Source organism: Ursus americanus, chromosome 13, assembly GCF_024610735.1.
Source record: "Ursus americanus isolate L20-20 chromosome 13, mUrsAme1.1.p, whole genome shotgun sequence".
In the NCBI taxonomy this organism is placed as follows: domain Eukaryota; kingdom Metazoa; phylum Chordata; class Mammalia; order Carnivora; family Ursidae; genus Ursus; species Ursus americanus.
This window is the reverse complement of record NC_142139.1, coordinates 46,466,217-46,481,282: the sequence shown is the minus strand read 5'-3', so window position 1 is coordinate 46,481,282 and position 15,066 is coordinate 46,466,217. Positions and strand designations below refer to the sequence as shown.

The window sequence follows — 15,066 nt, the reverse complement described above, 5'->3', positions numbered from 1 at the left end:
TTTGAGGCATTTTGGTAACTCAGTTGAGAAATGAGGGATCGAAAGAGGCAAGAGAAAGGAGAAAAGGTGATGCATTTGAGACGCAAAGAAAGTAGACCCATAGCTCTCCCCATGGGAAGAGAAGTGGAGGCCAAACCACACTGCAGAGTTTGTGAGGGGTCCCCGGGGGCAACAAGCAGAGAATGAGTAGGGAGCAAAGAAGTGAGTGTCAAGTAAACCTCTCTAGAAAACACTTAGTTGTTAAAGGGAAGAGAAATTTGGGATCAAGACTAGGCAGGGAGACACAGGACAAAACATGGGAGAAACAATTTTTGTTTACACTTTGAATAGAAAAAGTCTGTAGATTGAACCCTTGCAGCTGAGAAAAAGGGAGGATAACTGATGACTTGAGGTCCCCAGAAAGCAGAGGGAGATGCCCAGCTCTAGGAATTAACACACAAGGGCAGGGATTAATCTTTGTGGGAAGGGGGCATTTTTCTCCCACTTCTGTGAATGAAGTGTCACCTCCTTCCTTGCCATCTGAGAGGGTTATTTCTCACTCATGCTTTTCCTGTTCTCCCACATCTCCTTTGCCCCATATATCCAGAGACTATTGTGACTTGCCTGTCAGCCTTTAGGGGATAACTCTGAAATCTGTACGGTGTTAAAGCTCTTTGCTTCCGAGTCTACTTCCTATAGTCAAGGATGACAATATGCTGACTACCCAACTCCTTTTTTTGGGGTCGTAATATATATCATCCGACTGGTATCTGAAGTACCTGTATTAGTCAAGGTTCTCCAGAGAAACAACCAAAAAATGGACAGACTGACTGATTTTAAGGACTGGCTCAGACGATTATGGAGGCTGGCAGATCCAAAATCTGCAGGGCAGGCCAACGGGCTGGAGATGCAGGCAAGAGTGATGTTGCAGTTCCAGCCCAAAGGCAGTCCGGAGGCAGAATTCCCTCTTCACCGGGACCTCAATCTCTTAAATCCTTCAACTGACTGGATGAGGCCCACCCACATTCTGGTGGGTAATCTGCTTTACTCCAAAACTACTCATTTAAATGTTAATCTCACGGAGCCCTATTGCGGCCCGCGGGAGATGGGGGCACTGGAGGCGGCCAAGGTCCACCTGCCTCCCCTTTACCCCCCACGGGCTCCCGGCCCAAGGCGGGAGGACTGGGCTTGTGGGGCAGGACGCGGTCTGCGGTAGGGAGCTGCGGGATGAGAGCCGTCCGTGGGCTCTGAGAAAGCCTCGGGGTCAGAGGGGTGCATCGGCCACCAGGCAGGGCCCGACCCGGGGCGGGGAGCGAACTAGAGCTGGGGTAGAACCGACGGGAACTGGGCGCGGGTCTCTGCCCGACCCACCTCCCCCTCCGCCGCGCGTCACTGAGCCCCAACCCCTCTCCCCGGCTTTACCTGGCGGGCGTCTCTTTCTGGCCTCGGTCGGTTCTCCGCCAAGCCTGACGTTAGCTGTGAGGACTGTGGGACTCGCACGGCGGGCCATCAGCCGGGCGGGCTCTTCAGGTCTGTGCCGCCTGCGCGGAGAGAACCGTGCTCGCACAGCCCGCGAGCCGGAGGCGCTGCGCTGCAGTCTCCCGTGTGCGTTTGGATCCTCAGCACTTTAGTGCAGGTTGAAGCCATTACCACCCTCACTTCACAGCTCTGATAACCGAGACCAGAGAGGCTGAGAAATTCGCCCAGTGTCACACAGCTAGAAGGCAGCCTAGTCGGGATTTGAACCCAGGCAGCCGACCTGCGACCCTCACCCTGTCTTTGGACACCACCTCTGTCTGGAGCACAGGCCATGTTAACTGCTGGAGTCCACAAGAGGGAAGCCTTCAGAATAGGACGTACACCCCGGAGGGGAGAAGCGTTGCTGGTGGGACACACGGGTCTGCAGGAGCGAGGCCTGTAACACGATGGTTTGCTGAAGGCGGGTGACATCTGGTCCCGGCCTGACCCCGCCTTGGCTCTTGGCTGTGCCTCTCCCCTGGCCTCCGTTTTCCCTTTCTGCTGCCGGGCGGGGGTTGATCGCTCTTTCACTTGTTCTTGGGGCAGCACGGAGTTTAGCGGGACCCTAAAGAAGTTACTTTCCCGAAGGTTAGCTCTGAGGCCCTCTGTGGCAATCAGTGCCCGGCGGGAGTCAGCCCTCAAGCAGCCAGCACCACAGCGTTTTTGTCAGTCACTTCCCTGAACCTTCATCTCCTCGCTGGAAATCAGGTCCTAATAAAACCTAACATGGCGGGGGTGGGGGCGCCTGGGGGCTCAGTGGGTTGTGTCTGCCTTCCGCTCAGGTCAGGATCCCAGGGTCCTGGGATTGAGTCCCCTGTGCGGGGAGTCTGCTTCTCCCTCTCCCTCTGCCACTCCCCCTGCTCGTGCTCTATTGCTCTCTGTCAAATGAACAAATGAAATCTTTACGGAAAAAAACCCAAAAACCTAACATGGGGCCTGTTTTGAGCAACCTCCCTTCCCACCCCCACCAGAGGTGCCCCTGTCTTCCAACCTGGTTTTGAGCTCCTCCGTAGCTAGCACAGGCTCCGATGTTATAGGTGCTTTGTCTGTAACCCTGCACCCCCTCTCCCCACCCGCCCCCTCAGCTACCAAGAAGATCCCACTTGGAAAAGCTTTTTCTACTTCTGTCCTGTGCACTTCGACTAGTGCCTAGCACCCTAAATATTTGTTGCATGGCTGAGTGCATGGGTAAGGATTAAAGGAGGTGATGTATCAACCAAGCTTAAATAATAAAAAACAAATATTAATCACATCTAAAAAATATCTTCACAGCAACTTCCACATTCATGTTTGATCCGAATATCTGGGTACCATGGCCTAACCAAGTTGACATGTAAATTGAACTATCACAGTACCTATCTCATTCAGGTGTGAGGATTAAATACATATAAAGCATCTGACAAAACTGTCCCCACACCGGGGAACCAAAAAGCTATGTGGTGTGTGTGTGTAAGTTCTTTATCAGTGGCATGGTTTTAAAGTTGCTTGAGGGAATATTGAAAACACTTTTGAAATTTTCATTTAATCCAAAAAGGAGTTTGAAATACCCAAGGTTACTTCTCCCTATAGTCTTAAATACAGCATAATTCAGTATGGCATTATGTATGTTACAAAAGTTCTACTTAAAAGCATTTTTTTTTTCCTGAGACTATATATATGGATGATCTCATCCTTTACATAGCAAATATTATATAATGCCCTTTACTTTCCTAAAATAAAATTCATAAATAATATAACCTCCTTACACACATAATTTATAACAAACCAATGTAATGCCCTAGATGTACTATTTAAAAAGTAACATATTAAAATATATTTTAATAGAGAGACATTGAAACACTAGAAAACACAATGAAGCAGGCAGAAGCTTCCATCTCTATGTAGTCTCCATGAATGCTACAATTACAAAGGAAGATGGATATACACCACTCAAATTCATTAGTACAGTAGCTGTTATTAATGTTGTTTTCCAAATTTATGTTAATTCTTTTAAAAACCCTGAATCTTACAAAGTAAAATCTTCCCTCGATTTACACAATGGTGGCATTCCTGGAAAATTCAGCATATACTAAAATCATGTGAAAAACACATTGATCTTTTATGTAAAGCAGAATTAAATTCTTAGCTTAGATAATTATAAACAGCTTTTTCACCCACATGAATGTCCAGCAGAACATTTAAAAGTCATGCAGGAGTGGGGGACAATTCCTCATTCTGTGGGGTGTCCCATACATTACAAGATATTTCTGTTACCATCCTCAGCCCCCATCCACTATGTGCCAGTAACTCTCACCCACCATTATGCTAACCAAAAATGTCCCTACACTTCCAAAACATCCCTGCTGAAAATCACTGACATATGTAACCACTCGTTTCAGCATGAATTAATGGAAATGAGACCTCTAAGTTTTTAAGAGCTAAGATTAAATGTAACAAATCACATGCAGTACCAGGAAAATGTTCAAGATAAATTCAAAAGGTTTATTGCACCAAATGCCACAGAAAAATGGATCAAAATAATACATGAACAAGTTTTAAGAAAAAATTTCTATACATTGACATTGATATCTATTTACCTGATCAAAAATATAAAGTCCTATCAATTTGTCTTACTGGAGCTTAATAACAAATCTCAGAATTTTCTCTTTTTAAACACCACTTAAATTTAAGCATATTGCAATCTTGTTCCCAAGATATATATGGTCACCAAAATTTTGACATTTAAAAATTAACACTCAGAGGGGGCTGCTTGATTTAGGTAAATATTGTATTAAAATATCCCCTCCCCCACAGCACAATAAAAAAAACAAATGGTTCACATTTACCAAGAGAAGCTAAAGACTTTTTCAATTTAATGGTGAAAGTATGCATGAACAAAATACTTTCAAAAGTACATATTAGTGGGTAAATCCAGACATTTAAAAGAATTTTAGGGTCACTTTATATTCTTTATTTTTATGTACAACCAACTCTAGTGAAGAACCTAAAAAGCTACAGACTAAATTTTTTATAAAATCTCAGGACCTAATTATAAGAGCCTAAACAACAGTTTAGTATCACTTAGCAAGCGGGGACTTTCCTCCCTCCAAAAAAGTTACTTTTGAAAAATATGGTAAGTTTAAAAAGTTGCGATGTGTAAACGGCAGTTCCATGGGATGTGAAAAGATTATAGTTACTTTTATTAAAAAACAGCACACTTCAGAAAAATGGATTGAAGCCTGTACAAAAAGCTATTTAACACTGATAAAAATAAAATACTTTGGAATTATGCACAAGTATGGAAGCTACATTTTAAATTTTCATTGTCAGGTTTAAACATACACAATTATCTTTACATTCATATCACTCGTCAATCTATTAAAAATAAAACTGCAACATGCTAGAAAGAGGTCCATCACAGTAACATTTACACACTTCTGCTGTCATGCCTCACTAGCTTGCTTAAAAAAGCAAGATGCTACAAAAGTTACACTCGACAGGTAAGACTGAAAAGTTGAAGAAACCCTAAAGGTGGAATCCTGTCAACTGAGGTAGTTTTCTTTCTTTCTTTTTTTTTTTTTTTAATTTTAATTTTTTCTTTGAGGTGGGCACTGGGAGGGGGCGGGATCCCTTTCTTGCCTCTTGGGCTACTACAGAATGAAGCCACCGGGTGGTGTGAGGGGGTGTATCTCAACGCAATTCCATGAGATTTTTTTTTTTCTTTTCCACTTTTGGGAAGAGGTTGAATTTCAGACAGACAAAACTTGAGTGTTATTTAAAGGAGGATTATAAAAGAGCAGCAACATTCTTGGTCTGTTTTTGTAGGCAATAGATGTGAGGATTAGGTTCTGACTGGAATCCTGAGTGTCACTGGGACAACCCCCACACGTGACCCACCTGTAGTTTTCCAACAGACATTTTCCGAGAGAGAGTTTTAGAATAGTAGATTGAGAGGCAAATTAAATTTTCTCCGGCTTTGAGAGGACTGGGCTAAATTTTGATGTTTGGAGTTTAGAATCAACCATTTAAAGCTCCATTTCCCTCTACACGGGTCTAATTTTCAACATGCCGCTATGTATACACATTTTGAATGAAACTGGTTTTGTATCTAGTTATTTTCTATGAATCCCTGGAAAGTGGTGACTGAGGGAAAGTGCTCAAAACATGTAAACAAGGAAAGGGGAAAGAGAGATGAGGGGTATGCTCTAAACTGGTACAGACGGGAATGATGTAACATCAGCTATTATAATTTATTCACACGTAACGAGAAACAAATGATGAGTGAGCTGAGCCACAGGTGAGGTTCATTCTCTGTGTAACATAACAGCAAGCAGTGATGTCACGAAACTGGAGACTTTGAAAAACCAAACTCAGATGTCAGACAGAGGAAGTAAGATAAACATAAAAAGGATGGAAAACGTCAATCTTGTGAAGGAAAGGCATAAAATAAAAAAATTACAGATCTTAAGAGCCTTAATGCACCCACCTACATTTCACATCATAAAGAGAGAGGGAGAGGGAGAGAGGGAGAGAGAGAAAGGGAAAGCAGCGGTTCTGACATATTCCTAAAGAATTGTTACACCTATTTTTCTCCATTGGTACTGCTGCAATACTCTTTCAAACAAATAACTTGCATTTGTAAAAGAATAAACAAATTTATGTAACTTGGTGTTTAGAATCAGGATTTTATCAAATAAAAAATCTGAAGTCATTCTAACCCCTAAAAGCGAAGTTACTTCATAATCTCAGGTACGAAAGGGTACACGAGAAGGACCGGAATTAATTCATACAGCGGTGAAATGAAATCAGAGCCTGGTTATAATCAACCTCACTCAGGATCTGCAAGGTGCTAACAATGTTCTGATTTGTGAGATTAGCGCCTGTCTTTTCACGATCTAGTTTTGAAAAGTCTTTTCCTTTACCCTGGACGTCAGTATGTGGTCTGACGTGGCCAGAGTTCATGGCCAGTAAACTAAGTAAAGTTTCTTTTACATTTGACAAAAAATTAAGGTTTCTAAAAAAGTGAACCATGCTAATACACACGCCTTCATTTTGGCAGATTTTATAATGGGTAAGTTAATTTCTGGAGAGGTGTTTTGCAAAGGACTTAGGGATTAGAAGGCACAGAGATGATAATGTAAAAACTGAGATCATTTATGGATTGTTGGTAAATGTACAAACTAATTCCTACCATTAGTCGTCCTGAACTGTTGCAAGTTCATTTCCCGCCAGGCCAGTTGTGCCTTTCTAAGTACAAATAGTCATTTGTATTAACTATTATAAGAAGAAAGTGGCTTCAGGCGGAAGAATTTAGCAACAGAAACACTCTTGCGCTTATAGAAATAACTTTGGTAAATGGCCTCTCTTAAAAAGGCTGCTGAAAGCTCTGAAGTATGAGGATAAAACATATGGTATGAGACTGTGCACTCTGCTGCTCTGAACTACATCTTGATGAGATTAAGATGCTACATTGATTCCTGGGTTTATTGCACCAACAGTCCGTCTCTAACCTACCTGTGGCCGCATCTGCAACAAGGTAAACTCCAAGAAGATGTGGAAACAGTGGGTCCCTCAAGCACCCTCTGCCCAACGGTCGATCCTCTGTCTTGTCTTCTGTCAGGCAGTAATGCCTACAGCCGCCAGAGCGGAAGATGGCACAATGCGGCTTGCTTGCTTTCAACCTTTTGTAAAAAGCAAACTCTACCCTGGAATCCAAATCCCTTGTTCTGACTGTCTTCTGAGAATAGCAAACCGCACGTTCTCCACTTTGGAGAGCTCATGCTTAAACTGTGAAACGCTGTCCTACTGGAATGGTGTGTACACCGGTTACCCCTGCTCCCAAGTCCCTTGTCATTCTGCCCAAACACACAAGGTAATCAGTACCAGCAGCTTAGTGTTTAGTGTAGTGTTTACGTCTCCTCCTACCAAAAAGGTCACTCTCTCTGTTGATTCATGGGTAACAAAAGGCCAAAGAGTATTCACGAAAAACACAAATGCCATTATGTCAAGTAAACCTAAGTCGTCCAACGAAGCATCCACCTGAAAGCAACAAAACAAAACATAACAAAGCGCTGGAATGACTGTTTCCGTTCGCTCTTCTCATGCTTTTGACGTCACAGAGAGCTTATTCCTTTCACCTTCAGTTGAGAATCGGATTTTTTTTTTCCTTCCAAGGAAGAACTGTCCTGAGCTTTAGCTTATAAGAGTATTTGAGCGACATAAGGAGAATGAGTACTGGCAATAGCAGTCAACAGAGGCAGGTCGTTGGATTCAATCCTGAACAGTGAAAAAAGAAAATATTAAAGTAGCATGATTTTACAGGAAAGCATTATTGCTAGGTACCAAGCTTGCCAGAACATTGCTTAAAACTAACGACAAAGTGAGAGATGGAAAAATGCTAAACCTGGTCTTTTAATGTGATCTCCCAGTGGCCGCCACCCGACAACGCAGAGAAAGATGCAGGTGTGCTGTGTGTGGGGGGGGGGGGGGCGGGGCACAAAGCTCGTCCTCCCACAGCCAGGGTCGCCCAGTTTAAGCCCAGAACTTGTCTATTTTCCTCAACAATGTCATCGGGCTGTACTCTAACATCCTCTTCTCCAGTATCTCCTCACTCATGCAGTGGCACTCGAACACGTACTGAGATTCTGCTACCTGGGCTGGAATCAGGCTTAGGAGAATGATGAAGGTGGGAGAATTTTTCCAAAAACTTGGGGATTTGTTCAACAGGTTAGACAATTTAGATCCTCACTAAGCTGAGCTACAAGATACTGAGAGCAAAGTGACACTAATAGATATTGAGTCAAGAGACATCACAGCATCAAATGGACGCGGCTTTGGCTGCCTCTCTTACAGCAGAGGCGGATACAGCATGGTCACTGGCTAAACACTGCCAAATGTCCTGAAAAAAATTAGGACTGCTTCAATCCGTGGAATATGTCCTATTTTTTTTCCCTTGAATTCCAAAAATGAAAAATCAAAAATAAAATTTAAAAAGGTAGCTGGCATTACTTTATGGAACTTTCTATGCTTTCTCCAGCAACGCTGCCTACAGATCTCCTTTCAGGGTAGATAAGAAGTTCTTCAGTACCTTTTGTGCTGCTGGCTCTGACTAGGAGAGGAAGGGGCTAGAGTGAGGCTGATGTGACCCCCATTAATAATGCACCAGGAGGACCGACAGATCAGGAAGGTAAATAAATCCTTATGATCCTTCTAATAGTGTCGATGGACACCTGCCAGTCAGGAGCCAGGTAAAGATCCTAGAAATGTAAGGCACACATCTGGCAATGGAAACCTGGTGAGGCAGGGCTCACGTCTGAGGCTGGTAAAGAAACCTAAACAACAACTAAGAACAACATCAACAGCAACAAAGATACATCGCAAGTTAACTGCAAAAGCAAAGGCCTCAAAAGGGAAAAACGTTTTTTTAAATAAAGTATGGGGAAAAAAAGTATGACAGGAAATGCCAAGAGCCAAACAAAACACTAAGTCATATCCTGGGTGTGAAAGATGAAAAGCCTGACAAGAATGCAAAGGCCCGAGTGTTGAAATAGTACTTTGATTAGCAGGCTTGATAGAGAATTTCAAGCCTGACATTATATACACAATATTTCCTTGCCCCGAATTAGGAGAACCATCATCACAGAAAAGGGGGTCAGTTCCCCATAGACACAATGTCTTTTTGTTAGCTCTCTGTTGAAACATTAAGCCGAGAGTAACATAAGTCAGAATTTCTTCTCTGAGAGAAGGTACGGCCAAGACCCAACCCTCTGGAAGAGGTCTACACTGTCAGTAACATCAGTAGGTCTCCTCTTCCAAGGGGCTTCTAACGAAAGAGGGGAAAGTACGGTCACCCTGCGGACATGCAGGTGGCCCCTGAGAGTCCAGGAGAAGGCCTTTCTTGCCTCCTCCAGGGAGCGAAATGTAAACACAAGCTCTGCTGCATGTCTGACAGGCTGCACTTTTGATATCTTACCGAAATGACTAGAAGTGGGCAGGCAGAATGGGATTAAATTTTTCACTTTCAAGCATAAAATAATCCAGGGAGGAGACTAACATAAAGTACCACTAGCTTAGAGTTCTGCCTTTGTTCGCAGGTATGAAACTCCAGTATCAGAGATACAAAGATGGGAAGCATCAGAGGCACACATCTCATGAACCCCGAACATTTCAATGGGGCACTGGGGCCCGCGGGTTCTGGGTGAGACAGGCTAAATGGGTCAGTCAGTGGGTGCAGTGCTAGGATCAGCCCTATCACAGGGGGAAACAGTGGCACTTCACAGAACTCACCCCAGTACGACACCTAATTCTTTCACATGGACTCGTGTGTGTCCACGAAGATATTCAGACAGCATCTTACTTTTAAGGTACATCTCCTGTAGTCTATCTTCAAGATGCATGATGCACTGTGAAGCCAATAACATTCACAATGAGGGCCAGGATTCAAGTCTCTGCCAATATTCTAAGAGCTGGAATTCTCTTAATTCATTTCTAAGGACATGGCTATAATCTCATTCCTTCCCAATACACTTAAAAATTACAAACCATATCAAACCATTGGTAGGTGTAAGAAAAGGTTTTTATAAAACAAGAGTTTACTTTTTCTAATGACGATTAAGATTTTCATACATATCGGCTAGTCTTTTTTAAAAAGCATTTTTAACGTAGCTGAAATCATTCTGTAAGTGTAATTATTTCCTACTTTTTAAAAACTTTGAAATAATCCTTTCCCTATGTTATTAATAAATTATCAATGTAATTTTTGTTAAGTAATTTTTGAGAATGTGAATTATCATTATTTACTTATCCACATGGCAATCTGAGTTTTTGTTACTGTAAGTAATTTTTTAAAGAATATCTTTGTTGTTTTCCTATAGCTAACATTATTTTGGCGAAATGTATCCCCAACAGTAGAGTAAATGGAACAAGTTTACTTTAAATTTTTTTTTCTCTCAAGAGTGTATTTTAACTAGGTCTTTAATAACAATAAAGAAAAGGCAATTATTCTCAGGACATCTCTACCCTTGGAATTGTGTCCAACTTCATTTTTTAGAGAATAGCAACCATCTGTGTCTTTCACCAGAGGCAAATGCTTTTGCATTTGGCAGGCAGAGCCATCCAAGCATCTTCAGTAAGACACCTGATGGCTTTGGCAAGGGTAATTCCATCATACATAATTTTCTTCTAGACCATTACGCCTGTTATTTTCAAGGTAAAAAGATTAACAGATGCATTTGAAAATGTTGATCTTGATCTGGGCTGATCAGTGACATGGAAAAGTCTCTATTCGAGATGCAATCTTTTCAGTTTTTCATTGGTTTAAAATCTTAAATGCATTGTGTTGAGTGGATGAAAAAAACTGGTAAGTGACTAAGAGTAATAATCAAAGCAAGGAGGATTTCACCAGTTCTCACGAAAATGTTCCTCCAAATAAACACAGTTAAATGGTAAAAGGATCTCCTGCTAAGTTTCAGTTCCTTAAGTAGTAAACACGAGTTTTTAATAAGAGTGTTATAAAATATTAAAAAGAACATTCACATTACATGGCATCCTTTGTTTTAAATCGTTAATTTACGGTGTTTTCATAATCCCCATGAAAACTGTAGGTTGTAATGTGGAAATAAAGACAACACTGGTCTATATGGAATTTGAAATCAAATCATTTAGAATTTTTTTTTTTTTTTTTTTTTTTTTACAAAAGGTTTGATTATCAAATAGAACTGCTTTGGGTTCTGCCTTCCCTTTTCTGGGATTTTATTCCTGAGATGGATTTCTTTAATTTTTACCTTCTAAAATTTTAAATAGCTAACTTTCTCCTTTCAAAAATATTGAAGGCTCTAATAGTCATTTAGTCATGTTTCATTCAAGTGATTTTTAAAGGAGAATTTTAAACTGCAGATGAAATTTTCTTTGCGGTTTTATTAGGTTAAGTAAGTCATTCATAGTATCAAGTAGCTAAACATACTTCTGTCCAAAGGAAGTAAAAAGAATTAGCTATAGCAATTTAGCCTGGATAACTAAGATGTCTAATGTAGCTATGTCATAAGAGTTATGTATTATAGAATAAAATATGAAAGTTTGGCAAATACTTCTAACAGTAAAAGAAGTATAAAATCTAATGTATCTTCCTTTCCTTACAGAAAAAGAGAGTTCAGACTCCAAGTCAGCGTGATGCAGCTTGCTACTAGGAAAAAAACGGCCTGCAAATATAGAACAAAAGTAAGGTCGTCATAACCCTTAAGTGCTTCTCACATTACCCCCTGGAACAGAGGTCCGGCAAGAGTATGCTTCAGTCTAAAGCCCAAATAAAGATTATGGTGAAAAGCTGTTGTCAGTCTTTATAGCCAGTAAAATTATTTCATGAAACTAATTATTACTAGCTGTTTCCTGGGAACTCATGACATGTAACGCTGTTCCAAGTGCTTTACCTGAATTGTTTAATTTCATTTTCATAACTGTATGAGATAAGCTCCAGCATCTCCTCAGTTTTATAGATGTAGGTACAGACTGAGACTTTGAGAAGTCACACAGTTAGGAAGTAGCGGAGCTTGGATTTGACCCTAGACTACTGGACTCTAAAGGCCACACTCTGCTGTACAGTGGCTGTTAGAGTGTCTCATATTGGCATAGTGCTTTGCCAGTTTTTTAAAAAGCAGTATCTCAGACCTAATTTTCAGAGGATTCTCACAATATGCTTGTCGAATGGGTACTATCTCGCTTTTACAAGTGAGAACACTGAAGTTCAGAGATGCTCAGGACTATCCACCATCGCAAGACTCCCTGATGGCAAAGCCTAGACTTTAAACCAGTTGCACTGAGGGGTCTCCCTGTTGTGCCACACTGCCACAGCTTACATGACACACTGTATTTCAAATCACCTTCTTGAAGGCCATGGGAGCCCTGGGAATTCCAAGGTATGTGGTGCAACTGTAGGTCATTAGAACCTGGGGAAAATTACCACTCCATTCACAATTACTGTAGGTAATTAATACCCAGCTTCCTCCTTTGTTATTAAATAGCTCTGTATCTGCAGAAGGGAAGTGAGGGATACTCTGGTCTGGGGGTATACTGCAGAGGGCAATGGAGTTTGGGGCGGGGGAAGGGAATAAGCCGAGAAGGTGGGCGCGCTCTCACCTCAGCGCAAATCCCTGAGGTTGGCCATCTCACTTACGCTTCTCCTAGCTATCTGCCCTTGAGCCTCTCTTCCACTTTTGAGACCTTTCTCCCTCCTTCCCAAAATGTATTTTTGCTCAGTCTCTGCACAGACACACACATATACTTGAAAAGTATCTGTTTTATATATTCATTCCAATGCCTGGGGGAGAGCTGTTAATCATTTTCTAGGAGTTTACGGGCTCTATTTGCTGTGTTTAATATAATGTTACGAAGTCGATTTTAAAATCTCGTTTGAAAAGGAACAACTGATACCATCTTCTATGGGTATAGTACGTCAAAATTGTGTTTATACAAATGATACTCCGTTTTATCCTTAGCAATTTTATGAGACCAGGAACTAAAATCCCTTCAGAAACTGGCTTGCTTGATGTCGATCTGATAAAGGAGAACTAATGAGTTCTCCAAAGCAAGATTTTAAATTTCCTTTTATGCCTGATCCCTTCCCCCATACCTTTTTTCCTTTACCATATAACTTATTCAAGATTCCGTGTCACTGTGTGTTGTTTCATGGAAGAGCTACTATTACTGAAATCTACCCTGTTTGCTGGTGTTATGTTGCATGTTCTATTTTTATTTATGCTAATATCCAATTATACTAAAAACAAAACATTTGGATCTGTGATTTTTTAATCAAGGTACTGTTAAAAGTGCTCTAACTATCTTTCTTTGGTGATATGAGAACAAGTACTTACAAAATCAGCAGGGAGGTGAAGCTTGTAAAGCTGTAAAATGGAGTGAAGCAAACTGGACACCTGACTCGAGACCAAGACATCCTGGCCCAGTTTCATGCTGTCCGTCACCTTCCTCTGACTTGTGGCTACCTGGACACTCCACTTGTCCGTGTCTGCGATAATACAGACGGCTTCAGCGATTGGCTCATCAAGCACTGGATGCTGGAAGACAAACACAGGGGGTCAACTCTCCACAGCACTGCCAAGTGGGACTCAGAATGTCCAGAATGTTTCTATAATTTAGCATTAGCCTAACGGTTCACAAGTTGCCAGCGGGAGCTACAGAAATTGAGAGTGTTACAGGGACTAAAATAGGAATGTCATCAAATTGTCATTTGAAACTCATGTGATAAAAACTGCATTTAAGCAGTATTTTTTTTCTTCCACCCCGGAGGTACGCTATAAATGTTGTTAATGTTCACAGATGAGTGAAAAGATATGTGCCTTCCCTACATTCCAGGATAGTAAAATTCCTTTCCTTTGAAAGACTGCACTTTCCTTTTAAAATGGAGAAAATTAGAATAAGGTGTAGGATTCTACTGCCATTTCTTCAAAACAGGGTCAGGGCAACTTAATATTCCCTTAAAGTTATAGCTTTAATCATTAAGCAGTATTTATTTAGTGACCATGTGTTACATACATAAATCAACTCTAACAACCAACTAAAATCAGATGGGGGACAAATTTTTCTAGAGGAGTCCAAAAGGTCAATGATGACTACTGATGAGTAACTTAAAATGCAAAATCCTCAGTAACTATGTAGTTACAGATACAGCAGGTTGATAACCAGTATATGGTGCCATTGGGCAAACAGAGTAAACACTGAAGCAGTCAAGGAAAAGGGCCTTAAAAACAAACAAACAAACAAACAAACAAACAAACCACTAATGGCCTGAAACTGATCAAAGTGTAACTGCTTCATCACCAGCACCTGCAACAAGGGCACTGTGGCTCACTGGGGAGGTCATGGATGGGGGGGTTCTCCAAACGAGTTATTTTAGAAGGCTGCAGATCCAGATATGGTAACAAAAAGGGACAGAGAAGTTGGCTCAATTATTTTAAAAGGAGAAACTTAATGGGCACAAGAAATGTAAAAAAAAAAAAATCAAATGTGAAAAATGAGTCATTTTTAAATCACTGGATCAAAGAGAAAAGACTAATGACAAAAGGGTGCAGAGCTGAAACAAACCGTCAGGAATCTGTGAGCCCGTTCTTGAAGAAGGGGCCTGAATCTTTTCTGCCTGAATTCTTAGCCCCTAGCATAGGACCTGGCATTTGAAAAATGTTACGAAGTTAAAATGAGACAGGTTAGGTACAAGCAAACGACAGAGTTGATGAGCACCCTGTATCCCCTAACACAGCATGGTGTTGCTGACTTCTATGTTTGCAGGTTCCAGCACACAGAAGAACCGGCCAAACGTTTACAAAAGAGTACTTTAAAAGAAATATTTGAAGCCTGATACATTCTCAGGCTACTACATATCTAACACAGAGCTCCCTGAATATATCTGCAGGGCAATCCAACGTTTCCATCCAACCGTATCATTTAGTAGCTACTCACTTATTTACTGAAGAGTAAACACTTTTATTTATTTTATTTTATTTTATTTTTTTTAAGATTTTATTTATGTGACAGACAGCCAGCGAGAGAGGGAGCACAGCAGGGGAGTGGGAGAGGAGGGAGTGG

General features: G+C 41.3%; 2 protein-coding genes across 6 annotated transcripts in view; one reads left to right on the top strand and one right to left on the bottom strand.

The window, feature by feature from the left end:
• SPMIP2 (sperm microtubule inner protein 2) overlaps window positions 1-1,610 on the top strand; it is an 85,582-nt gene extending 83,972 nt beyond the window's left edge. The window contains exon 5 of the mRNA XM_045798607.2: window positions 1,179-1,610. Within this exon, the coding sequence (XP_045654563.1) occupies window positions 1,179-1,610 (432 nt within the window). The remainder of the gene's footprint in view (window positions 1-1,178) is intronic.
• Window positions 1,611-5,031: 3,421 nt separating this feature from the next.
• The window catches only part of FNIP2 (folliculin interacting protein 2), a 131,877-nt gene continuing 121,842 nt past the window's right edge, over window positions 5,032-15,066 (bottom strand). For all 5 annotated transcript variants that reach the window (XM_045798730.2, XM_045798732.2, XM_045798731.2 and 2 more), the window contains 3 exons: window positions 13,341-13,541; window positions 9,763-9,878; window positions 5,032-7,752 (listed from right to left, as the gene is read on the bottom strand). In XM_045798730.2, the coding sequence (XP_045654686.2) occupies window positions 7,674-7,752; window positions 9,763-9,878; window positions 13,341-13,541 (396 nt within the window). In that variant the 3' untranslated portion in view covers window positions 5,032-7,673. The remainder of the gene's footprint in view (window positions 7,753-9,762; window positions 9,879-13,340; window positions 13,542-15,066) is intronic.